The 25,151-nt window shown below is 49.3% G+C and overlaps 2 protein-coding genes across 3 annotated transcripts in view; both read right to left on the reverse strand.

The window, feature by feature from the left end:
• Positions 1–9: 9 nt before the first annotated feature.
• DHRS13 (dehydrogenase/reductase 13) lies at positions 10–2,346 on the reverse strand. The gene is made up of 5 exons (XM_051635603.1): positions 2,187–2,346; positions 1,974–2,092; positions 1,371–1,494; positions 962–1,273; positions 10–345 (listed from the first exon to the last, which is right to left on the reverse strand). Exons 1-5 carry the CDS (start codon positions 2,311–2,313, stop codon positions 41–43), a joined length of 987 nt encoding a protein of 328 aa, XP_051491563.1. The 5' UTR covers positions 2,314–2,346; the 3' UTR covers positions 10–40.
• Positions 2,347–3,149: 803 nt separating this feature from the next.
• PHF12 (PHD finger protein 12) overlaps positions 3,150–25,151 on the reverse strand; it is a 32,092-nt gene continuing 10,090 nt past the window's right edge. Inside the window, exons 3-15 of one of the 2 annotated variants that reach the window (XM_051635543.1) lie at positions 20,573–20,645; positions 18,357–18,744; positions 17,684–17,804; positions 16,422–16,554; positions 15,555–15,719; positions 14,745–14,906; positions 12,857–13,673; positions 10,914–11,018; positions 9,450–9,593; positions 7,362–7,460; positions 6,723–6,805; positions 4,920–5,058; positions 3,150–4,347 (exon numbers count right to left, since the gene is read on the reverse strand). In XM_051635543.1, the coding sequence (XP_051491503.1) occupies positions 4,013–4,347; positions 4,920–5,058; positions 6,723–6,805; positions 7,362–7,460; positions 9,450–9,593; positions 10,914–11,018; positions 12,857–13,673; positions 14,745–14,906; positions 15,555–15,719; positions 16,422–16,554; positions 17,684–17,804; positions 18,357–18,744; positions 20,573–20,645 (2,764 nt within the window). In that variant the 3' untranslated portion in view covers positions 3,150–4,012. The remainder of the gene's footprint in view (positions 4,348–4,919; positions 5,059–6,722; positions 6,806–7,361; positions 7,461–9,449; positions 9,594–10,913; positions 11,019–12,856; positions 13,674–14,744; positions 14,907–15,554; positions 15,720–16,421; positions 16,555–17,683; positions 17,805–18,356; positions 18,745–20,572; positions 20,646–25,151) is intronic. The other variant, XM_051635545.1, reaches the window with a different exon arrangement.

The raw sequence follows: 25,151 nt of genomic DNA on the forward strand, positions 1-25,151 counted from the left end.
CACACGATCTCTTGGGCGGCTCCTTCCGCCACTGCCGCTTTTATTGTCCAGCCTCGGTGGCAGCAGCCGTGGGGTCCCCCCCGGTGCCCCCCAGTCCCACCAGCTTCTCGCTGGCCTCCCAGAGCGCCTGGGCCAGCCGGTCGTCGCGGGCCGGTGGCCACGGCTCCTGTGGGCGGCAGTCGGCGAAGTACCGTCCGCTGAGGGGCTCGATGCCCTCCTGCCCCGCGCAGTGCAGGGGCGTCCGGGCCCCCTCGGCCGCCGAGCGGAACAACAGCCGGACCAGGGGCAGCAACAGCGGCTTGAGCCAGAGCGGAGCGTGGCGGAACAGCTCCGTGTCCACGAACCCTGCAGAGAGCAGGAAGCCGCCGTGTCACAGCCTGGGATCCCACCAGGAAAGGGCCCAGGCAGGGGCTGAGCGGTGAGAAATGGAAGCAGCCACGCAGGGCGGGCTCTGCCAGGGGCAGCTCTGCTGTGGCCTTCCTCGGAGGTGGCCTTGCAGGGCTTGGTGGTGGGCAGTGCAAAATGTGTGGTCTGTGCAAGGTGCACTGTGCGAAGGGACACCATGCCAAGGGACACCATGCCAAGGGACACTGTGCACGGGGATGCAGCGAGTGCAGGGATGTTTCATGGGAAGGGACACACCGTGCAAAGGGTACCCTGTGTGAAGGGATGCTCCTGCAAAGGGACACACACCATGTCCCATGGACACATGAAGGGACAGATGGTGCACAGGGCCACTATGCAAAGGGACACACAGTGCAAAGGGACACGCTGTGCCAAGGGATGTGCAAAGGTTACACCATACAAAGGGGTGCTCCATGCAAAAGGAAACACTGTGCAAAGGACATTCCATGCTCCACGTGCAGGAATTCTCTGCACAGGGAGACACCCCATGCAAAGCCCACCCTACACAGATGCTAAGGGTGAGCCCCCACCATCCCCACCAGAGCGGGGTCCCTACCTGGGTGCACGGCATAGCAGGTCACCTGGGTGCCCTGCAGGCGCGTGGCCAGCTCGCGGGCGTGCAGCACATTGGCCAACTTGCTGTCGCAGTAGTCCTGGAAGGTGGAGAACATGCCAGGGGGTGGGTGTCCCAGGGCATCAAGGCGCAGGCGGCCGGCGCAGTGGGCGCTGGAGGCCACGATGACCACCCGGCTGGGCGCAGAGCTCTGCAGCCGCTCCAGCAGCAGCTGGGTGAGCAGGAAATGGCCCAGGTGGTTCACCTGGAAGGAGAGGCTGAAGCCATCTTCTGTCGTGCCCCCGGCGCTCACCCCTGCGGAAAGGAGGCAATGGCAGTGCCAGGGTGGGTGCCTCAGGGGGTGCAAAGAAGGGGAGCAGGGGACACGGGGTGGGGGGGTCGTGGCGCTCACCCGCATTGTTGATGAGGAGGTGCAGGTGGGGCTCCTGGCGCAGGAAGGTGCTGGCAAAGGCTCGCACAGACCGCAGGCTGGCCAGGTCCAGGTACATGAACCGCACCTCTGGGTTCCCCGTCTCCTGTGGGCAGGGCACAGCGTGGGGCAGGGCTCGAGGGGTGGCACCCTGCCCTGGGGTGGGGGCTGGATGTAGCCAGGGGAAGAGGGGGTGCCTGGGCTGGGGGTGTCTTGGAGGGTTCTGCGCCCCTGGGGCGCTTGGAAATGTCCTGAGGGCGCCCCTGGGGTGCCCGGGGGGTGTCTCAGAGGTGGTCATGGGGGTGCCCTGGAGCTGCCCACGTGATGCCCTGGGATGTCAAATAGGGGTGTCTCACAGGTGCCCTTGGGGCGCCAGGGTGGGTGCCATGGGGGTTTCCTGGGGGTCCCCTGCCATATCAAAGGTGTCCCACGGGAGGGCCAGAGGGTGTCCTGAGGGTACCCACGGGGGCACCTATGCAATGCCCAGGGGTGCCCCATGCAAGCGCCCGGGGTGCCCTGGGAGCCCCCCGAGGGTGCCCAGGGACGGGGGTGACCCGGCTGCCCCCCGGGTGCCGCGGCCCTCACCGTGCGGATGCGGCGGGCCGTGGCCTCCCCCCGCGGGGCGCTGCGGGCCGCCAGCACCACTCGTGCCCCGCCGCGGGCCAGCTCCAGCGCCGTGGCCGCCCCGATGCCGCCGCTTCCCCCTGAGGAACGGAGCAAAGCGGAGCGTGAGCGCGGGGCCGCGCCGGAGCCCAGCGGGGCCCTGCCGGGAGCCAGCCCGGCCCCGACGGCGCTCACCGGTGACGATGGCGGTGCGGCCGCGCAGCGCGGGGCGGGCGGGGGGCGGCAGCGCCCGGCGCAGCCCGTGTCGGAGCAGGGTGTAGAGGGCGAGCAGCAGCCCCGCGCCCAGCAGCGCCCACCCCATCCCGCACCGCCCGCTCCCTGCCCCGCCTGCCCGGGCCGGGAGGAGGGACGAGGGCCGGGCCTTGCGCAACCGGAGCGTGGGGTGATGGGGAGCGGTTTTGCAAAGCGCTTTGTCTACGGGAAGGGTGAATTCCTGGCCCCGGGTCGGGGAGAGGCCGAGGGGCGGGTCAGCGCGGCCGCCTGCCCCGACCTGCTCCCCCGGGCAGCGGCTGCTGAACGGCTCGTGCCCCGAGGGGCAGGGCGAGGGGCGAACTGCCCCCCGGACCCCAGCGCTCATCCCTGACATTCGCTCAGGTTGGAGACGGTGGAGCTGAAGACATCCCCGGAGGAGAAGGCTCCAGGGAGGCCTTAGAGCACCTTCCAGTACCCGAAGGGTTACAGGAAAGCTGGGGAGGGGCTTCTTTACAAGGGCATGGAGCGACGGGGCAAGAGGGAACTGGTTTCAAACTGAAAGGGAGATTCAGGTGAGATAGTAGGAAGAAATTCTTCTCTGTGAGGGTGGTGACACACCAGCCCAGGCTGCCCAGAGAAAGTGTGGCTTCCCCATCCCTGGAAAGGTTCAAGGCCAGGTTGGATGGAGCTTTGAGCAACCTGATTGAGTGGGAGGTGTCCCTGCCCTTGGCAAGGGGGTTGGAACTAGATGATCTTTAAGATTCCTTCCAATCCAAACCATTCCATGACCTTCCAGTCCCCATCCTGGACCACCAGCATCCTCCCAGGCTTCCTCCATCCATGCTCAGCCCCTTGCCACAGCTCAGGCTCCTCTCCCTGCAGTCAGACACTCCAGAGAAGCTCCAGGTCGTGGTGACAAGAGTGAAGACAAGACAGTCGAGAAAACAGAATGTGAAGTATTTTTTTTTTATATACAGAATACAGGAAAGTTTCTGTAAAGTCTAAAACGTTACAATTACTATGTACAGTGGAACTAGCTGTTCTGCTGCGGGGAGGTGGCATATAAACAAAAGAGACAGACAGGTTACGACAAACGATCTGCTACAATAGACAATTTGAGGAACGTCATACCACATGTAGCACTGTACACAGCTTTAAAACATTGAAAAATGCCATCACTGATGTATTTACACAGAATCCCAACACTTTTCCTTATCTGAAATAAAAATAGGATGGACACCAGGAAAAGAACTCGTTTCTCACTGCCCATAATACACAGTAGCTACTTGTAGTGCAACCATAGCAGGGAGGGATGGGAAAAAAAAAAATAACTGTGGGAAGAAGAGCGCTTCTTTACATTAAATAAAACAATGATATTGTATAGATTTGCTGTATGAAAACTGTATTTCTCTTTTAATATAAAACTATTGTCACTGGCACAAAATAGAACAAGTTTCTGATTATTTTACAACTGCATGGGAACTATCTGTCAGAGAGAGTCCTCGAGTCAGACAGCGGTCACCCCCTCGCTCTGACACGTCCTGCTCTCACTGCAGTTTTCCTTTTAAAATGAAATGTATAGTACAAATATATGTGCAAATGCCCCTAAAACTTGAGCAAAAAAGAAAAATTAAAAAAAGTTAAACGTTCTTCATTTCATGCAAACGGCGTGTGAACAGTCTCTGGGCCGACATAGAAAAATCCCACCTCGGGTTTGTACATTTTTGCATTGCAAGAGTCTGAGAGGGCCTTTTTATTTTTATTTTTATTTTTTTTCTCCTTACTCCAAAGCTCTCTTCCTAAAATTCCTAAGGAACGGAGTTGGACCGCAGCACGGGCACCTGGTGGGGTTTCAGAGAAAGCTTCTCCTCCAAGTCCATGTCTTGTACTAAGGCAGTATCCCCCTTGGGCTGTTTGGTCGCAAATTCAGTAATGCTGAAAACAAACTGCAGGCAGCCCAGCTTGATGTAACTGCCGTGGTGGAGCAGGGCTGTCCCCTCCCAGCCAGCCCCACTGCCCCCAATTAAGCTGGAGCTGCTAGCTTTGCAGTTACAGGGTTTCCGATGCTGCCCTTGTGCCTGGGAGTTCATCACAGCGGCTTCTTCATGAGGCTCCTCTTCTTGTTTTCTGCTTTTATGTCGTTCTGGAAAAGGAAAGAATAATTTAAGATTTGGGTAGGTTGGGATCAGCTTGTTTTAATCAACCGGGGCTACTGCTGAGCTGTAAGGTCCTCCAGCCATGAGGCTGATAAAAGGGAAATGGGAACGTGCCCACAGCACCAGGGGGGCATTTACACTGTTTTGGCAGCTAAAGCAGGGGTGGAGAGCAGGAGTAATCTGTGTGAGGATGGGATGCCTGCAGCACGGCCCAAGTCACTTACTCCCAGCCTGGGAGGGAAGGATGTGCTTGGGAAAACTCTCAGTCCAGCTCTAAGCTGGAGTTCATCTGGAGCTGGTGTCGGGCAGGTCCTGGAGCTTGGTTACCTCCAGCACAGGAGGCAGGAGCAGGGCTACTAGCAGAGCACTTCCTATAGAGGAACACCTTGTGCAACCCAAGCTGAGGCCCCTGGAAAGCCTCACCCTTTTGCAAGAGGTGCCCCAACCCCTGCAGAACAAGGGGCACTGACAGGAAATCGATTTGCACCTGCTCCTGTTCCCCCACCCCCCAACAGCTCCCTGGGGTGTGAGGTGGGGCTGGAGCTGCCTCAGCACTCACTTATCACACTCCGCACTTTGGCAACAATACTGCTGGGAGGAGTGGGAGTCATCTTCTCTGAGAAGTCACACGAATACAGAACGTTGTCCACGGTCGTCCCATGCTCACTGTAGTTCAACAGCTCGTAATGTTTCGTATTCTGGAAAAAAATATAGGGAAGAGGAGGGAATCGAGACATCAAGTCAGAAAGACTTCTGCCCACATAGCTCTTTGGAGCACTGAAGCACAACCCCTCTGTCCCTACTGCTGTTGGTGGTTAAATAAGAGCAGTTAAATACCCTCCAGCTTCAAGGACCACCAACCTGACCCCCATGCATGGCTCATGCTCACAGAGCAGCCAGCTTTTCGTAGGGAAGCAGGGCCAAGGCAGCTCTGAAGAGGGTTTTGCCTACTACACTTGGACCAACAAGATCTTTTGGAAGCAGGGATTAAAGCTGATTCTATCAGGGATTCAAGCTGTTTCTGACACAGCAAGCACACCACTTCAACAGGGACACTAGATGCAAATATTGCCCGAGGTCTGTGCCTAGTAGGGCAGAGCTGTGCTTTGGAAAGCAGACACAAGATGACAAGGGGGATGCCAGTGTGCTGCAGCAGCCACGAGACAGAGACCGTCTGGGATTTACAGGCCTTCTGCAGACACTGAAATGCCAGGAGACATTTCCGTGACATTACAGCGTTACAGAAGCAGCGTCACGCTCAGCTGAGCTTTGCAGAGGATGCTGAGAGTGGAGGAGATACCAGGAGTCATCTGAGGGCTGAAGACCTTGTCCCCCAGGGGCTACAAAGCTTTAATCAAGTTACAGAAACTCCCTGTGCACAGGGGACTACATTTTCCAAGCAACATGAGAGACTGCAGAGACCAAGAAGACCAAGCATAAGCTGCTCATGTCCAGAAGCTGAAAGAACAGAGCAAAGGAGGGGGAACTGTCCCTCTGCAGTGACCACAGCCGTAGGAGGCCTGCTGGAGTACAGAAGAAATTCAGTGCCAAGAGCCTGATTTTGGACTGACCACTGTGAGGAGACGCTTTGAGACAGATTTAAGGTCTGGATCCCATTACTGAGTGTGTTCCATTGCTTGTACTGCACTGGAAGAATGGCTACAGCTGGCTGCAGGTTAATCCTGGATCCTGCTCAGTCGCTGGTTGACAAATGGTGATATAAAAGACACTATCTTGCTTCAAAGCCTGTTTCCAGGCTAAGAGACATCTCCAGCAGCACTTTTATTGGCAGACCCACCAGTCTATTGGCTTCAAGAACAAACTAATCTCTGGGTTGTAGCTAAGGAGCAACTGCAGACCTCTGCTTGTGCTGAGGGCTTACCTGACATTTTAGTTAAATAAATCATCTCTGCAGAGTACTGCAGAACACTCTGCTTCACCATCACACCTGAAAGCAAGAGGCTGGGAGCAGCTGCCTGTTCTGTTCCAGCTGAGGTTCAATGTCGACATTACAAGTTTAGCCTTTACTAGCTGGATCAAAAAGTATCAGACCTTTTTTCTATGACTTTTCCTTTCCCTGGACACCAGGAGTGGCAGTGCTTACTTGTGGTCAGTCTTTGTCCACAGGCAGTTAGTTCAGAGCAATCATGCTGGCAGGGCCCTGTGCTTCAGAAAAGGGTTTGACAGAAAACGCTGACGCAGCCTCCACTGGAGTGAAACCATTCACAGCCCTGGCTCCTACTTTGTAGTCCACAAAGGAGCACCACACAAAGACAACCTGCTGCCTGCATCTCCAGCTCCCACTGCCATGCATGCCAAATAATAAAAGTGTAAAAAAACCCCACCCATCTCAAGCACTCACCTCATCGTAGAATATGCAGGCATGCTTGCCAGACACGTAGTTACAGTGACCATAGCTTGTAAGGCACACATCCATATCAGCTCCTGTCAACGGGGAGGACAAAACATTTCAGCAAAAAACCCAAACTGCCAGGCAGCAGAGAACAACAGACAGAATTAAACTTCAATTAGCAAAACAACAGGGGAGCAACTGCCTTTGTCCAGGCTCCCAGGACTACATGAATAATGCTGTGATAAGCCACAGAACAAAGTTTGGGTGGGGGAAGGGAAGCAGCTCCACGAAGGCTGAGGAGCATTTCACAGTGACTGGGTCTATCCAGAGCATCAGAAGAATCTAAGCAGAAAGAAATGAAACCTACAATAAAACTGTAACTCTTCCCTCCATCAGGTATTAATCTCCAGGACAGCCATGCTCCTAATTTTGGCACCAGCCAGGTCACAAAGGTGCAACTTCACTGCATCAAGCAGATGGGGAATTTCCACCAGATGGGGAATTTCCACCTTTATTGGTAGTGAGGAATCCCAGAACAAGTGGCTACAACGTGTCTGTTTCCTTCACCACCCTTTAGGCAAATACTTAGGGAAGGTCAGGGAGAACCACCCTGAGCCTAAAGGGTCAGGACAGGCAAAAGCTACTTACCTGTCCCAATGTAGAGGGTTCGGTAGCACATGTTGACTGCACCCCCTAAGCCCATCAGAGGGTAGAACACTGCCCGGGCCTGCACCTCCTTCCTTTGCCCTGCAAGATAAGAAAGAAACTACTTGACCAACATTATCAGCTGTGAAGGCTGCTTGACCCCAGTGTCCCCAGAAGGCACAGATCTTAAGGAGGATGAAGTCAGCTTTGGCCTAAACTCTAATTCCCAACCCTCTAGGGAACATTTGTGTGTTAAACATCTTTTTCTGCCAGTCATCAGAGAAAACTGCTTTCTTCAGTAACACACACAAACTGCAACTGGGGGAACATTAGTGCTGAGTGTGCACAGTGGAGCCACACCGAGGAAAACACAAGCCTCCCACCACTAGTTTCCTTCTCAATCTTTTCCACTTTGTGCAATCAAAGAGCTGAGTCTTCTTGTCAAAGTGCCACTTAAAAAAAAATTGGTGCTGGTGAATGTCAGTAACTTAGCTAAGATTTTACTTCCAGTGAAGCTGCAGGAAAAACAAGTGGGTTGAACATAGGGCTTGTCCAAGGACCACCACAGTTCCCTGAACAGGATGATTTACCTCAGGTCCCTATGGCACACTGGACAACAGCTGCTCCAGAGCTCAGCCTCCAGAGCAGCTCCCTGGCAGCCAAGTTCAGGTCAAACATCCTCACATGCCCACATGAAATGGACAGAAAATCATCTCCTGTGGAACAGACATCAAACTCTGGACCACACAGGCCCAGCCAGGATCTCAGCAGCTGAATCAGCTTTGGGGATAAGCCCCTTACAAGCAGAGTTTAGGCCCCTCCTGATACTACATCGGCTTGACAGTTTTGTTACTTCAAGATTGTGAAATCAAATAATGGAATGTGAGGAGTACAACAGACTGTTTGCAGAGCCACCTATGTCAAGAACATCAGCAACACCAAGAGGCATCATCCCAGGACATGCAGCACTCAATGTGGCCAAGATGTGAAGGTTCCACCTCTGCCCAGCTGTTCTGCACAAGTCCTTCCAGCTGAACACCTCAACAGGGCTCACTAAAAGCTTTGGGCCTAATATTTTATCAGCAATGCTAAACAGTCAGCTGGATGCATCATTCCTGCCCTTAAAGGGTGATGGGTTAAGAGAGCATCAATCTGCCTTTTGACAGGCAGGCTGCTGAAGAATTTCCAGACCTGTCTGGAAAGGAGCAGCAGAGGAACAGAGCTCGTCTCACAGCCTGGTGCTGTGTCCTACAGCAGTCTTCAAAAGAAGATTGACAAAGCATTTAGAGAATGCTGTGATGCTACAGCAGCAATTTCAGCGGGTTACTGACTGCTAGCAGACTTCCAGAGATCTTATCTTGGATATTTACCCCCAGGCCAAGCAGAGGGGCAGCAGACACCTGCTCCCAAAACAAGGCTGTCCAGTTAGTGCTTGAAAGAGGATCAAAAGGACTGGCTGCACATGGAGGAACATGAAACCGTGTTTCCCTCTGCAGCTTTAGGTGTTAGTGTGTGGATCCCAGTGATCACAAACCAAGCCAATGCTGAACTCTGGGATCTGGGGATTTCCAGCAGAAGCGCAAGTTGTTTTCCATTATTTGCATTAGTTGCATTCTGTGTCTCAGCTCAACAGTGACATTATTCTCAATGGGCAATGACAATGTCACACATCTATTCTGTGCCCCAATTCCTCCTGCTTGTGAGCTTGTCTCACAAGCAACTTCTCCAGAAAGAGAGAGCAGGAAATAACATTATTTCTCTTGCCGATCTCAAAGGTGAGGACAAAAAAAAGGGCAGCTGAGCTTTCCCATCCCTTGCTACTTACAAGATGAATAAAACACAACTTCATTAAAGGTTTCCAGCAGAAAATCAGAAGTTACTGAAGCTGATTTCATTACCACAATTTGTAAATAAAATTCAGGGACCTGAAGGAGTTTCTGGCCAGTGGATGGCAGGGATGAGAGTAAAGAAAGGTGAAAGGCAGCATCAGACAGACACCAGAAGAAAAGGGAGATCTTCAATGAATAAGGCAAGAGAGTGCCAAAAAAGCTACAGCTGAATGTAAACCAACTATTCTGGGGCTGCTCTTACCTTCAATGTGGTTTCCCACAGGAGATTGCTGATGGGAACTGACACTGCTCGCTAGAGACTGAGCTTTGGAAGGAAAGAGCTGATGTATTCTCTGCAAGGCCAGAAACTTGATCAGCTGCTCATCCAGCATATTTATCTCAATCTCTGTTAATAAACAAAAAGCAATTAGTGAGTTATTCATGGAAAGGGTGCAACCTGAGCTGCAGTGGATTTAACTGCCCCACTTTTCAAACTTGACACTTGCTTCAACAGCAAAAGACTTGACACATTTTGCAGCTTGAAGAGTCTTACACAGGGGTGATCTATTACTTCCTAACATCTGAGAGCAGCCTGTGAGGAGCGATGGCCAGAGAGCTATAGCTGAGGCAGCAAGCAGAGGTTTAGGGGAACAAAGACTATTAGGTTGAAAACCTGGTGTTCTGGCTGAGAATCGTCAGGTCTGCAGAGGTAGACATGGCAGGTTGGGTCCTTCTTGTGAATCTCCATTATCTAGTTAAAGTCTAACCCTCCATTGCAGAGGAAAGCAGTAACCACCTTTGAAGCTGCTACAGACTCATTCCTGAGTCACGCGCTTTCGGAGCAGGGTCGGTGAAACCAAACAGGGCAATTCAGACAATATTACTAACAAGCTTTAGAGCAGATCTGTTGCTGATAGCTTTGGAGTATTTATATTTGCAAAGCTCTACACAGAGCAAAAGCAGGCTGGCTAATCTCTTCTTCCAAGAGCTTTCTCCACATCAATGACAGTTAAAATGGTAAGCAGAAGCAGCAGAGCAGTAACAGCCTTTCCTGACAGCAGAGGTAGAGTCTGGGCTGGCTGAGCAGTTGGGTCCACCCAAGAAAGGAGGGTCACACTGGCCACTTTAGAAAGGCTGTTCTCCAGATGTAGAAGTTTCTAGCAACAGCCTCACTACACTACTGATGATTGCTGCTCAGCAACCTCCTCCTCCTGAAGTCATTCCACTAAGGTTTGGCATTTCTTGTCAAGTGCAACGAAAGGAAAATAAAAAATGGGCTAGTCTAGAAGACCGACAGAAGCAGAAATAAATCAGAAAATTAACTGACCCACCAGAGCATCACCACTCAGGTGACTGCTTGACTAAAAGATCTATTGTTGCTGGATTTTACACCCATTTGGAACAGCTCTGGATTGCAGCGAGCACCACAACATGGCAGGACTGCAGGTTTCTGCATGTGAATTCCACCTGGAAACCAGCCTGTGCAATAGCTTTGTGATCATTCCCCAGAAAAGCTCTAGGCAGAAAGGCTTCATTGGCTTTGCTGCCTTGGCAACGCTACAAGTAGGGAAGCATGTGACATATTTAAGGTAATCTATACTCAGCCCCACCCTCACCTGACTATAACCCTTCCTTATCTCTGGAACTTTTCCTCAAGCAGAGACCAAGTGCTGTACAGAAGCACCCAGGGCTAGCAGAGACTGATAATGAACTGTGGAATACTCACCACCATCCATAAATGCTTTCAGGGAACTGGTGACATCCAACATGGCTGCAGAGTTCGACGTGAGCGATGAGGGCAGCGTCAAAGCGCTGGGACTGACCTTACCATCTACAGAGAAAGATGGTGCAGAGAAGATATGTCACTGTGACGTCCGTGAGACATGCACCCAGCCCTCTGGCTGGACTCTGCTTCCAAGCTGCCTGGAATGACTAATTTTGCTCATAGTCATGCTTTGAAAAAGGCCTGGATTAGAGGCCATGAGCTTTCTTCCCCTGACAGAAGGAGCAGTGTGTGCCTCCAGCACAGAGCCAGCTGCTGGCTTCTCCTGCTCACCTCCAGTTGTTGGAGGACTTCTGAATCCCTACATTCCAGCTCCTACTCCCTGGCTGAATGACAGACTGTCAGTGATGTCACACTACAGGGACTGGAAAGATGAGCCCCAAGTCCCCAGGAGCTTATTGCCAAAGAGCTTGTCTAGGTCTGAACAGGCATAAAAAGTACAATTGCCACATTTTTATTTCTGCATAATTATCAAGTCTGGGGTGTACTTCACTGCCTAGTAAGAATGTGACAGTCATAAGCAGATCATTTTTATTTGCAAAATAAATCCTACTGCTTTGGCAGGGACCATGCAGCTGAAAGAGGCAATGGCAAATGCCAGGGAACAAAATCCCTTTAATGCGCTGTTGTCACCACATCTCCTCAAGCTGGTTTGCTTAGAACTGCTAAAGGCCTGAAACTTAGGGAGGGAAAAAAAATAAAGGGCCTTGAATGATTTGTATTTTTGTACTCAGCAAAAAAAAAAAAAAAAATTGCACACCATAATTTAAGATATGTTATAAATATATAGATGCATCATGGAAAAAATTGAAATATTTACACCTTTCCCAAGGGACAGTGCATCAAAATGATGTTTTAATCTGCATTTCTGTAGAACACAAGCTTGGGGCCAAAAGCAATTATTTAACATCTTAAGCAACTGCAAAATTAGGTAGGATTTGCAGTGCTCTTCAAACCACAAGCACAAGCTCTGCCATAGCATGGTCTCATTTCCTCCACCAAAAACCTCTCCCGGCGTTGCATTTCTGAGCAAGGCACGGTCAAAACAGCAGCAGCAGAGTAACCAAGTTTGTTCAGCAATAAGCTGAGGCCACGTACTCTGGGGACTGCCTCCAAACACGACGTAAAGCTCCGAAGTTATTAATGAAGGAATTTTAAAAAGAACAATAAAAAGATGTTGCCTGTGTGGCTTGCAATCACCAGATGGGAGCCACTCCACCCAAGCCTGCTGCTGAGCAGCTGGGAACTGCAAGAGGCAGCTCTGCCCAACACTTCTCTGCCTCGACCCAGCCTGCCCAAAGGGCTTAATAACTGGAGTGTTAAGCTAGTGTGGAGGAAGGGAGAAGGTAAATGCTTTAAGTGAAAGCTTATTCTAGCAAAATTTCAGTTACGGGCAGTTACTCTGACTTCAACACCTCAGACTTCATGTTTTCATACTGAAGAACGGGTATTTAACATCACCTTGATAGCAAGGTGTTTGGGTACAGGACAGAGATGGCACATCCAGTCTGGAACTACCCTGTGTGAACAGTCCAGCAGACACTGAGGAACAGCTTCCCAAGCCTGCACTCCTCCAATGTCAAGGCTGTGCAGCTCCAGACTTACAATTCACAACTACTGTTGCTTTCTGGAATTTAACTGATGATCTATCCTGCCTCTCAGGACACAGCTCTCCTCTCAGGTACATGCAGCCAGCGAAAAATACATCCTGGTGCTCCCATGAAGGGACCTAAGACAAAGGAGACTTGAGAAACTTCTGGTTCTCCACAGAAATCCCAATTCCCAGTTAAATGAGGGCACACTGCTCAAGCCTTGAGGTTTAGAATAACATGTCACCTGAACACTTTCCCAACCCCAGGAGCCAAGATCAGCTGCTGGGCACGTACCTGAAGGTGGTGCTGGTGAACAGAATCTGTTTGTGGACCCAACAGCAGAGATGCCATCTCCTGCAGCCTGTGGAGGGGTGAGGGCCCTGGTGGCAGTCAGAGGGGAGCCCATGGGTCGCAGGTCTGCTGTCAGCGGTGGCCCGATCTGTGTCTGCACATTCTTTCTTTGCAAAGTGCTGGTGGTCTCCAGGCTGGCACAGGAGCTCGATATGGACGTGGGCAGACTCGTGACAGGCACAGAACCCCTTTGTGCACAAGAAATGGGCCCTGCTACGTTCTCTGTTTTGACAATGGTTCCAATGGTGTGATTTAGAAGTCCACAAGTCGCTGGGGGCGTGAGGGGCCGAGGCCACGTTTGCCGATGAGACAAAACAGGGAGAGTGTTCCCAGATCCAATTAGCCTCTGGGAGTCAGTCAACTGTGCTGAGGGCTCGGATGAAACGCCGTAGAAATGAGGGCCGTTCACCTTGATGTCCGAGGCTGTCGGCCCGTTCGAAGTCCCGCAAGAAGACACCTTCTTGGATTTATCTATACAAGAGCTGCAGTTGACATCTTCCTGTGACAAAGTCTGCTGGGATTGCGAGGAGCTCAAGGAATTCTGCGTGGTAATCCCTGAGGTGCAGGATGACATGGAATAGAGGGAAGGTGTGGGTGCCTTGTCAGCTGCCTGGTAAGGGTTGGCGAGCGAGCCGTCTGCCACAATAACAGGCTTAATATCAGCCTTCTCTGTGTGCTCAGAGTCCCAAAGCGAAGTCATCTGCTTAGCAGATAAATGTTTCAATATGCTGCACTGGAGAGCAACAACACTACAGAGCCACTGGGAGGAAGAAAAAAGGACAGGTTAGCTCCACGGGCAAGGTAGCTCCAAACCGCAACAATCTCTCCATCCTTCCCCCAGCTTGAAGAAATGCAGCTGCCTCACTGTGCTGCTGGCCGCTCTGACGCAGCCAGGAGCTGCAGCATCTGCTCTGATGCTCCTCTAGAGTCAGAAGAAAACTTTGTGCAAAGGTACAAAAGAGCAACCAAATCAGGTTCTGTTAATCTCTGTGCAACAGTACACAGAGGAGCTGAGATTAAAGGAGGGAGAAGGCAGCAGATGTACTTCCTCACTCCCAAACTCTTCCCTCTTCACCTGTTACATGTTGCAACTCTTCAGTCAGTTACAAACACATCTTTCACTAATACAGGCTTCTATCCAAACACAATCCTCCAGCTTATTCTGTAGCATGATGCTGGGAAGAAATGCTGATCTACTTCATGCTATAGGGAGTCACCTGCCAAAGCTGGGGTGCAGAGCACCTTTTCTTTTGCACAAGGTAGAAGACCCAAAAGATTTATTTGAAGCTTTAAGCTCCATGGTGAGTGTGCATCTGTCACCCAGAGTAACACAGACAGACTCGGCTACACCCCTGAGTGCAAAACAACATGGCTTCGTCTTGTGGGATCTGGCAAGAGGTTTCATACAAGATTTAAACACTCATCTGACCTTGAATTAAAAGTCCAATTCCATCAGCAGTAACAAGCAGCCCAGAAATGTGACATTACACAAATAAAGGTGTCAAGAGAGCAGCCTTACATAATCAGTGGAACGTATTTCCCCTCAGCCCCGGAAATAAAAATGACATCTAGACAAAATCCCTCAACTCCACTCTTAAGGCCAGAAGACTATTTCACCACTTCCCTGAAGTGTCAAATGAGGAGTTTTACATTTCACCTGGAAAGCCAAAATGAAGTTTTAATGGGCCAGAGTGTCAGAGACAAGACAAGCTATCACCTTCAGACACAAATTTGAGACTTGTTTCCTAGACAACTGTTCTGATCACGACTGAAATGGAAGAGGATCTTTGTACCAAAGCAAGTAAGAGTCCAAGCATTTGACTTCATTTACCTCCTGTTGTTCTGTCTGGCTGGCTAAGTGCTCAGTGTTCAAAAGGTGCTTCTGCAAGGGTTCCTCAGGGATCCCGTTACAGATCAGCTCGCCATCTCTAATTGCTGCAGGCGCAAGTAACGGGGGTGGAAGCCGGTACTGGGACTTTATAGCATCAGGAACCTACATTGCAGAGAAAGAAGATCACACATGAGAACAATTACTCAAGAATGACTAGTTAAACAAAGTGCCTAAGCAGCACTATGCTTGGTGTTTGCTGCTTCCTGACCCAAAGGACCCCTGCAGACAACACATTAGAAGTTTCAAGGGTTGAGTACTTTAAATTGATGCAGCTATGCTGGAATGAATAGGTTTTATTCCCTTAGGTCAGGCATGGCTTCAGAACAACATTGTGGCTACAGCAGAGAAGAAGTCATGCAAAAAAGGCCAAGGAAGAAGGGAAACCTGTATGGCATTTTTCAGGCATTCTGGCAGCAAACAGTATTCAGGGTTTAACACAGAACATGACGCAGCCCCAATTTCAACTGTAAGGCCAACTTCAGGAGGTTCTCTTTTGTGCTTTCTATGCCTGTGCTAGTTTTAAAGGCTTATTTCTAACAGCTGAGCCTTCTAGTTGGTGGAAAAAGAGCTTCTTAGATCCTACGCATAGTGCAAAGTAACTGCTGACTCCCAGACCTCTCACCAACACATCCTTTCACACCCCACCCTCTTCCTGCTGGCCCAAGAGGTTATCCCTACAGGGCGTGCTGGTTTCCCTTGCACAGTAGAATACACGAGGATTTTCAGCAACACCTCCTTGTTTACACGTACCTTCAAACCTTTCCTCTTTACTGATTGAAGAACTCGGCGATTTGGAGGGTGTTTCTTATGGATTCGGTTTAAGAAATCCACTTTGACAACGTGCTGGGATATGGTGTCCTGGAACCGGTCAAATACTCGGCACCGATTACTCAGGGTCAAGTTCTTCTGGTTCAGCTGGGTGATCAGACAATGCCACAGGAGTTAGGGATCTGTGGGTCACTCTAATGTACCCTAAGACTTTCATGATGCCTCGCAGCACTGGCAGTGCAGCATCAGCTCAGCTTTAGCCTACTTGAGTCCCACAGCACTAACAGTTTCTGATAAAGGGCACATTGCTGGAGATGAACACAAAAGGCCTTTACTAAGCAGCACCAATGCTCTCAGCAGCAGTTTGTCTGGGCACAAGGCCTTTGTTTCAGCCCCGTTTCCTGAACATTTAGTCTCAAGTACACTGCTTTTCCACAAATGAAAACTCCGTCTTGGAATGAAAGTTTTTTGGGTTAAGCATGCAAATAATTACTTCCCCTGTTTGTAGCACTCTGCTGCTTTGTATCACAGTTCTGGAAGCTCATCTAGATCTTAAGGATTCCAGTCTGAAAACTACACAAGCTGTCAGTGAGCCACAATCTGAGCTGTCAGCGAGCCACAATCTGAGCTGTCAGCTTCAGTTACAGGAAGTTCCCCCATCTTTACATTTTATTGCAGCATCATATTCCTTTGGAGAGGACGTTGCTTGCAGCAGGAGCTTGACAAGCATTACGGGGAGCAGTGAGAGCTCAGAAGCTGTTTTACATTTGTTGTACTTTGTCCTTTAATGGACCTGCCAGGTTCCACTCCAGCATCCGGTTCCCATACTGCAATCATAGCCCTGCTTACCACCACGTGCTCTATGTGATTTGGGCACATCCATCTACCCAGAGGCATGGCAGTAAGTGGTGGCTCCAGACAATCCATGTGGAACAGGAGTGGGCAATAATCACACTGGATTAGAGGTGCCACTCTGCAACTCCTGCAGAGAGAGAGCCAGATCTTATTTCCCATGCTGAATACAGAGTAGAAAATGAACATGCAGGCAAGCCCAGCCTAACCACTTTAGCTAATCTTTCCAGACCAATTTCCCTACACTACGTTACTCGCATCTAAAATTAGGCTTCAGATTCGTAACGTGATCTAGATGGACCTTCTGCAAGACCCACTCAAGGCAGAAGGACTTGCCTCATGCACATGAGGTTTCTCAGTGCAAAAGAGGTCCCCTGGCAGGAGGAGATGCCATGGCTGGAAAGCTGTAAGCACTCGTCAGATTCATGTAAGCAACTTTTCAAGTTGACCTTGTACCTGGGTTCTGAGTGTCTTCATTTGAAGCAAAATTCAAAGATCAAAAGGAAATCTCAGATTTAGGATATTACAGTTTTCCTCAGATCAATCGTCTGTGAAGTTTGGACATTTACTTCACCAAGGTGTTCTCAGAACAAGTCTCAGACTCCAGAAAGCCACTACATCCAATTGCCAAGGCTTTCCAGAAGTCTACACTCTATGACACAGTCATCAACTATTCTCCACAAAAGCTCACCTGAGCCTCCAACTCACTTCCAAAAATTCACTGTCTGGGTTCCCAAAATAAAACTTTTCATGTTCACTGACATTTTGAAGTGGGATTTTATCTGTACATTTTTTTTAAGCAGTTATAAAAAAAACCTCCAGCACTATTTTGTACTAGTTTTGAGATTTACTATTTCAGCACAATATTCGTATTTGCCTTGGGCTTATATCTCAGTAGATTTCTGTTTCCTGAAGGTCACCTCCTTGCCTACTTCCTTCATGAACCATGAACAAATATACCAATTTTCTAAACCACCAATCACTTTCTTAGCAGAAAAATACACAAAATGGTTCATTCTCTTCAGGCTACATTTTAAAACCTTCTACAGCCACACAGGTCTGCAGAAGCCACACCTACACTTGTCATGGTTAACTATCTTTTATTTAGCAAAGATGATTATTCTATTTGTTTAGAGGATTATAAGCAAGTAATGAAGGAGAATAGGAAAGGGAACAGGTCATCTACTTTCTTTAGCAAGAACTTTCTTCCTGTGAAGGGTGCAGCTACACCAAACAGCATCTCTGGAAGAGTCAAGTACCTGTTGCATGTGAAGCAGACTTTCACTGGCAAGGGAACCAAACCATTGTGGTCTAATTCGTGTTGTGCTTTCTTGACATTCTTTCCTGTGGTTTCTTCCTTTCTCCTCCTCTTACTAGTACCTGAAAGTACATTTTAAAAAGGCTTTGTGTTACCCACATGGCAGAGATTTGCATTCTGGTAGATACACATCATCATCTCAGGCAGAGGCAAACAAAAGGCAAAGAGAGCTGCTTAAGGTGCCCCTATCAACCACTGAATCTAGGCTTGAGTGACAGAGACTGTTTTTAAAGGCAGACATATTTTATATTTGATCATCTCACAGTGACACCCTACATGTGAACTAGATTACTGTACCATAAATCAAGTATTGTGACAATTGGAATTTTTTTCTTCAGACTGATGATCTAGACTAAGGTGACAACAGCAAACCTCTACCACAGATGCTGATGAAGTGTGGTGTTAAGCAGCAAGTGACCCCACAGCTCACATCTGAAAGGCCACCTGCTGTTGGAGAGCTGGAGGATGACACGGGGTGCTCCTGTACCCTCTGCTTTCAGCAGTGAGCATCACTGGAGCCACAGCTACCAAGGAGTGACAATGAAAAGGAGGCAAGATGGCAGCAGGATGCAAGTGAGAGCATCTTCACCAACACCAGACAAGCCATGGCTCACCTGGAAGTGCTGTGGTGCAGGTCAGTTCGTTCGGCAACTGGAACTGCGTTGGGTTCCTTTCCATGGCAGCAGCAATAAGAAGCTCAAAGGGTCGCTTCAGCTGGGGCTGCCCACAGTCCATTTCTGCAATGGCAGAGTCATCATCCACGTCAATTATGTCCTCATCGACATCATTCTGCTCTGAGTTGGGGGTCTCGGTGCTGGCATTGGATGTGGGAGTGCCAGGCCGGCTCGCTCTCCTTTCCAAGATCCTGGCATGCGCATTAGCCCTGATGCTGCTGCCAGACCTGTCCAACAGGTCTGCGTCACTGGTGGGGGAGGTGGTCCTTTTCCCAGATTTGTCCACCAATCCATTTACCTGCCCCAGCTCTTTCTTCTGTTCTCGCTTCTGCACGACATGAATAGGCAGGCTTATCACGGAGGCCACAAACAAAGCACATCAACCTTGACAAATATGCAACGGAAGACAAACAGCATCTGCAAAGGCTTGAGCCACTTCCTACTGCTTCCCCCTGAAGTCATTAGAGCCCTGGCCTAGCAAAGGCAGTTTGATGGCAGCTAACATAAAGGTGACCCAACAGCTGACAGGAACCAAACATAGGGAGGACAACTGACACGTCCCTCTCCTTTCATCTGTATTTTCATCTCCTTTCAATCTGTATTTTGAGTTCAGATCAGGGCAAGGTTTCACAAAATCTAGTCCTAAATACCTGACAACTCTGCCTACTTGGCTCACCAAGACTGAGAATGTCCACACAGACCATTCATTGTCAATGCCATCTATCCTGGAAGTGCATCCAAACCCATTATGGAACAAGAAGGTCAGCTTGAGAATACAAGCACAAGATACAAAGAACACTCTGCTATCTCTTTGGCAACAGGAATCCTGAACAAGGTGGGCAGGGAGAACTGCTGCAGAGGAAAACAATGCATTGGAATCACCAGGAGACCTGTTTTGCAGCAGGAGGGGCTGCCACTGTGCACTTCTCCAGTGCCTGACAGCAGCACCAAAATGGATGACCCAACCTACTTACTCCATCACTAAAATGGCCTGGAAAAGGACCAAAGTGTTATCAGGCAATTTGAAATACAGAAAACTTGGGAATTTTTCCTCTTTCCCCACCCCTCCCTCTTCTTATTGATTTATTACAGGACAAGGGGTAGTGGTTTTAAACTGAAATAGGGTAGATTTAGGTTAGACATCAGGAAGAAATTCTTCACCATGAGGGTAGGAAGGTGCTGCAATAGATTGCCTAGGGAGGTTGTGGCTGCCCCCTCCCTGGAGGTGTTAAAGGCCAGGTTGGATGGGGCTTGTGCAGCCTGGTCTGGTGGGAGGTGTCCTTGCTCAGTGCAGGGAGGTTGGAACCTGATGCTCTTTAAGGTCCCTTCCAACCTTAACCATTCTATGATGATTCTATTATTTTTTAAATTTGCAACTCTCATTTTTAATGTTGGCAGATGGCTGAACATAACAAGGCAATCGCTTCAGGAACAAAAGGCTGAGTAGAGAGTTCTCTTCCAATCTGTTTTGGGTGTTGCTTCAAGGGAACAGTTGCTAGATAGTTTGGTGCAGTTTCTAAACCCTCTGCTACGCAGTCTTACGTAGCCACGGCAATAAGATGTTTACATTGGGCAAGACAGCTTCCTGGAGAAAGAGCATCAAGGGAAAAAAAAAGACAAGCCACAATCTTGCCCAATCATCTCCTCCCCATCCTGTTCGACCGCCCAGGAAATCATAACTCACTGTGATTTCACCCTCTGCTGATGTGCAACTGCTGTGAAGTCACACTTCTAAGGAACACACATTAACCAGAATCACAGCCCCGATGCCAAAGTTGCGTTAACACGGCTCCTGTTCTGCCTGTAGACAGCTCAGCTCCTCCAGCATGGGAGCCATTCCCACTCCCTCTGTGCCTCAGCTCTCCCTCCTTTCCAAAAGTGGGGGGAAGGAAAGCACTTTACAAGGCACAGCTTGATGAGAGCATACCAGGCACTTCAGTTGTCGTTCCTAGTAGCCAGGTTAAAAACACCAGGATAGTCTCATAAAGACCCCCAAGCCTTCTTGAAACCTGTTCCTAACAAAGCCCTTTGCAACTGCAAGCAGCAAAGGCAGCTCTGTTGGGATGCATGCACACATTTAAGGGAGAGGAAGGTATAAAACTCATGTTCAGCTGGACAGCTGGAAGGGCAGGGATCACGTCTGCTCGAGGCTTTACCTTGCGGCGCACGGTGCAGCGGTGACACATCCACTCCCCCGGAGGCAGCATCTCCTCGCTGAGCGGAGGGTTGCTACAGGAGAAACACAAAGCAAAGCTTTACTGGTAGCTCTGGAACGCCTCTTCTCATGCCTGCCCATGTCAGGGCAGCTCTGCAGGTCCTGCTCCCAGACACTTCCTCCTCTTCTTTACGGTGATGCTCCCTGGTTCCACCTCCCATACACCCACTTAGCAAGAGACCTCTAAGAAGCTGCTCCTCCAGGATGCAGCACACTCCACAGGTTCAGAGGACAGTCTTGGAATTGAATAGCAAACAGATATAGAAGATCCACTTGTGTGCAACACATACACCCCCTGCCTAACACTGACACCTCCTTAAATAACCCGATTACCCTATGTAAGGCTACACAGATTCCCATGCCACAAGCACAATCATATCTAGGCATTTCCATCCCTTGAATCTGCAGTGTGAGCGAAACTTAACAAGCTGCCATGAATTCTACCCACTGCTCCTCAGATACCCCATCCCTGAGCACACTTGCTTAATGGTGGAAATGACTTTCTATCTTAAGAAAACCCAAACACTCTTGAAGTGTCACCATATCCATCTTGCCTTGGCTATGAGGCACAAGTTACATCCTACTCATACAGATCTGCACTTACTATAAAAGCTGTATCACATCAAAATTACATTCTCATTTTGATGCTAGAAATAAACCAAAGCAAATTAGCTTGAGTAAGAATGACTATTTTGAGAAAGACTTTTCCTCAGTTTAAGGCAGAGCAGCATATGTTAGATGATGCACTTTCCTTCTAGATCCTACTACCAGCTCAAGTACTTCCCAACACCTCTTTCTTTATCATTAAGATCTGTTATTTCAGCAAACTGCTGACTGCTGCAGGAAAAGTGTACACGCTGTCAGAAAAACAGCTAGTTAGCACACAAATGTGGCTGTAAGATATACTTTTAAAAGTCCTGCCTACTGATGCTAGAGAGCTGCACAACAAGCCTGTTCTCTTGTGCTCAACACTCAATGGATGCATCAACACAGGATCTGGAAGCTCCATTTCCCACTGACTCGGAAACAGGTAACAAGGGATTCATCTGCGACTGACTGGGTCACAAGATGATCAAGGAGCTTACAAGACCACCCCAAGAAGTCACAAGCATGGGCAGCCAGGCTGTGTTTCACTTCAGGAGCCTCTATACTGTTTTTTGCACCTACAGACAAATACCAACCCAAATCCAAGTTAAGCTTTAAGAAGTCTCCAGCACTATCAGACCAGAGAGGATAAGATGCACATTTGTTGGCCAGTAAGAGCTGTGCTTTGCAGCAAAAGGGGAAGCTGTCCTCCTTGAGAATCTTGCTCCTAGCACGGGCTCCCAAGCTTGAGCTGTGAAAACAAACACGCTTCCTTTGTTGAAGCAGCCCTGGCCCGGCCCCGCGCGGCGACAGCAAAACCTCGGCAGGTACCGTGGCCAGCCAGGGTCACGCTGGGTCTTGCAACACTGTGCCTGGAAGATTGCAGGAGGAACACAGCAAGAACCAAACTGGTAATAACCTCAGAATTTCTGGTGTCGGGCTCCAGGGAATTCAGTAGAGCCAACACATCTGGCAGCCATTTTGAGGAGGAGTACAGGGTTTCAGAGGCCTCCGTGCTCCAGGCGCTCCAGAAGCGCGGGGCTCAGCTCACAGGCACTGACATACCTGCAGCTTCTGGTTCTCATTTCCTGCAGGACTTGGATGAACAAGAGATCAGGCTCTAGACCAGAGGACCAAAGCCTCAACTACTGGCTGCTTCACACGAAGTCTCAAACGTTTTGGTAGTCGCTCCCCCTGCCAGAAACTAATCTTTTGCAAACAGAAGCAGGGAAGTGGGGTGGAAGGAGAGGAGTAACAACTGATCCCTGTGTGCTCACTGCAACGTAAATCCTGAGGTGGATCCTGCAACATAAATCCTGAGGTGGATCCTGCAACAGCTCAGGCTTTACCCCTGCTAGAAACTCAGCTCTTAGACCTGCAGCTACAGCGAGAACTGATTCATCTGGCCTATTCCCCCCCCTCCACAGCACCCCAGGGGAAAAAGAAAAAAACATAACCCACAGACTTTGTCAGTAGTGAATTTCAGCCCTCTGAAGCTACTGGGGAACGTGCCTGAACTGCTGGAGACACGTCTGCCCCATCCCAAGGCACGCGGCGTGCCAGGGACCCACATGCTGCCAGACGCCTCCGGTTATTTGTTTTAACTGTTACCTCAATCTGACGCATTTTTACAGTGAAACAATTAATATCAGGGTGAATCTTGAGAGGTGCCGAGAAAAGTCAGAACAGGTTTCTTCTTAAGTGTGTACATTGTTGTCCCATTTGTTATGTTTGAACTATCTGCTCAACAGGCACGGTACTCTTAAACAACAGCTTAGAGAAGCATTTTAATGAATGCTGCTACCCACAGGCCTGCGGAAGGAGGGGGGGAAAGATTAGTTTCAGTCCAGCAGCAAGGTTTTAGCTTTCAGACTAGCCTCCTGAGCTTTTTTACTCACTCTCAGGGGCTAACTGGTATAGCAAGTGTATTAAAAGCCTGATTCTGCTTCTCCTGGTTAATGAACTGTTCATCAAGGCAGCTCGCTGCACTAACAAAGACTGATGAATGCTGTTCCTGCACTGCTGGCCCCTCTGCGAGCAGAGAGCATTTCCTGGGCCTGAGCATAAAGCCAGGGAAGCGCTGAAGAATGCCATTATAATTGACTAGTTATGACCACATTCTTCAACCTTCTACTGTAAGCATAAGAGAAACTGATTTTTAAATCTGAACAAGGTAATTGATCTTCACAACCGAGGTAAGAATTAGCACTTTGGCAGGAGCACCCCGGCTGCTCTCCCCAGATCTTTCACAGCTTCATTAGCATGCAGATCTCCAGCCGCGCGCGCCTGCTGCCAACAGGACCTGGAATTGTACAGCACCAACTTCATCTTCAGCTACAACCCACCTCCTTTCAATTCACACGGATCAGTTGTACCATTCTGTACAACCTCGCTTAGCATTCCTTCCTTTCAGAAAGTTTCCCCTTTTGTCATCACAGGTAAGAGCAGTGTGGCCAGCACTATTATACCCAGAAGGTACCCAAACCAAGCAGAGCACACACATTTCTGAATTTAAGACAAGAGACAACTCGAAAAGAAAGTGAGTCTGACTTTCATGGTTAATATTTTTACAAACTCAAACTCTGAAAATTAAATGAGATGTTTATCACCACCTCTTCAAGAGACACCACACTGATCAGAAGTCACTTGCCATAATACTGATCTCATGGCTTTTTCTGTAAGATTTTAGTAGCATCTCCCAAAATTCATACCAGATTTGTGTTGTAAAGACTTGCTCTTGGAAACCTTTGGACTGGTTCCTGTGGTCAGAACATTATGCAAAGTCTCCCTTAAATAAAATGTTAAATGGCTATGATGAAATAAAAAATCTTCAAGAGCCATGTGTGTATCTTGAGTTTTTACCAAGCAAACAACAGCATGGAGCCACTTAGCTTTTCAATTTCACACTCTGGAGCTCTCACACATCAGAAGCCTGTTGTTAGACCAAGCCCCACAATTACTCTTCACTTTGTTGACCTCAATAAATAAGCAAACAAACACTCAAAGGAATGGCACCTTTTTGAACACAAACTGGGCCACAGCTCTCAAAGGAGCCAGTTATAAGTGAACCTACAGTTATTGACACACAGCATTCCTGGTGGCCATCTCGTGTCAAAGGCACGTTGACACTGCTGAGAGCACCAGGCTGCAGCAGCCACCAGCCTGGGGACAACAAACCAGTGTCTGGGCCAGCTTTCTTGGACAACTTGTCTTTGATATCAGTTGTTTTCAACAATTGGACTTAAGTTGTTTGGTTTTTTTTCTCCTGTGCAGAGGAAATAGTAACCCCACCAAAAAATGTAGGCAAGAGCACTTTTTTCTTCTCAGAAATCTTCTAATTAACTTGCCAAGACTCGATTACAGGCTTATAATGAAGGATGCTGGTTCCGGTTGCCAGCTAAAGGAAGAAGGCGTTCGGCTCTTCCACTGGACTCCTTTTATCCCAATGATGGATAGAGCTACAGCTGTTCTACCAGCTTCATAAAGGACAAGGCTCCCTGGCTTCCTCCAGCAGGGCCTCAGCAGCCGCCACTGAAAAACCAGGAAGCCAGCCTCACTGTCCCTGCATGACAAGAGCCCCATTGAGGAATGGGGAAAGTTGCATCATTTACAACTGCAGTTCCCTGGAACACTTTTCCTGTGCCCAAGTTTCACACTTGTGTTCACAGCTGCTCCAAAACCCTTCAGGAGGAGACACCTGGAGCCCAGCACTTCGAGCTTCTACCTTATGCATAACAAAAAACTACAACCCAAGCCAACAGCCCTGGTCTGCTCCAAGCTCCTCCCCACTGCAACTCTCACCTTCCTACTGCGACTCCTGCATCTAAAGACTGAGTTCAGTCTTTTCTGAAGGCAGAATTCAGGCTCCATTACCTGAATAACCATCCGGTTATTAGGAATTCTGACAGTTCCCTCCTCTATTCCAGCAGTGTCAG

This window comes from Apus apus, chromosome 18, assembly GCF_020740795.1.
Source record: "Apus apus isolate bApuApu2 chromosome 18, bApuApu2.pri.cur, whole genome shotgun sequence".
NCBI lineage: Eukaryota > Metazoa > Chordata > Aves > Apodiformes > Apodidae > Apus > Apus apus.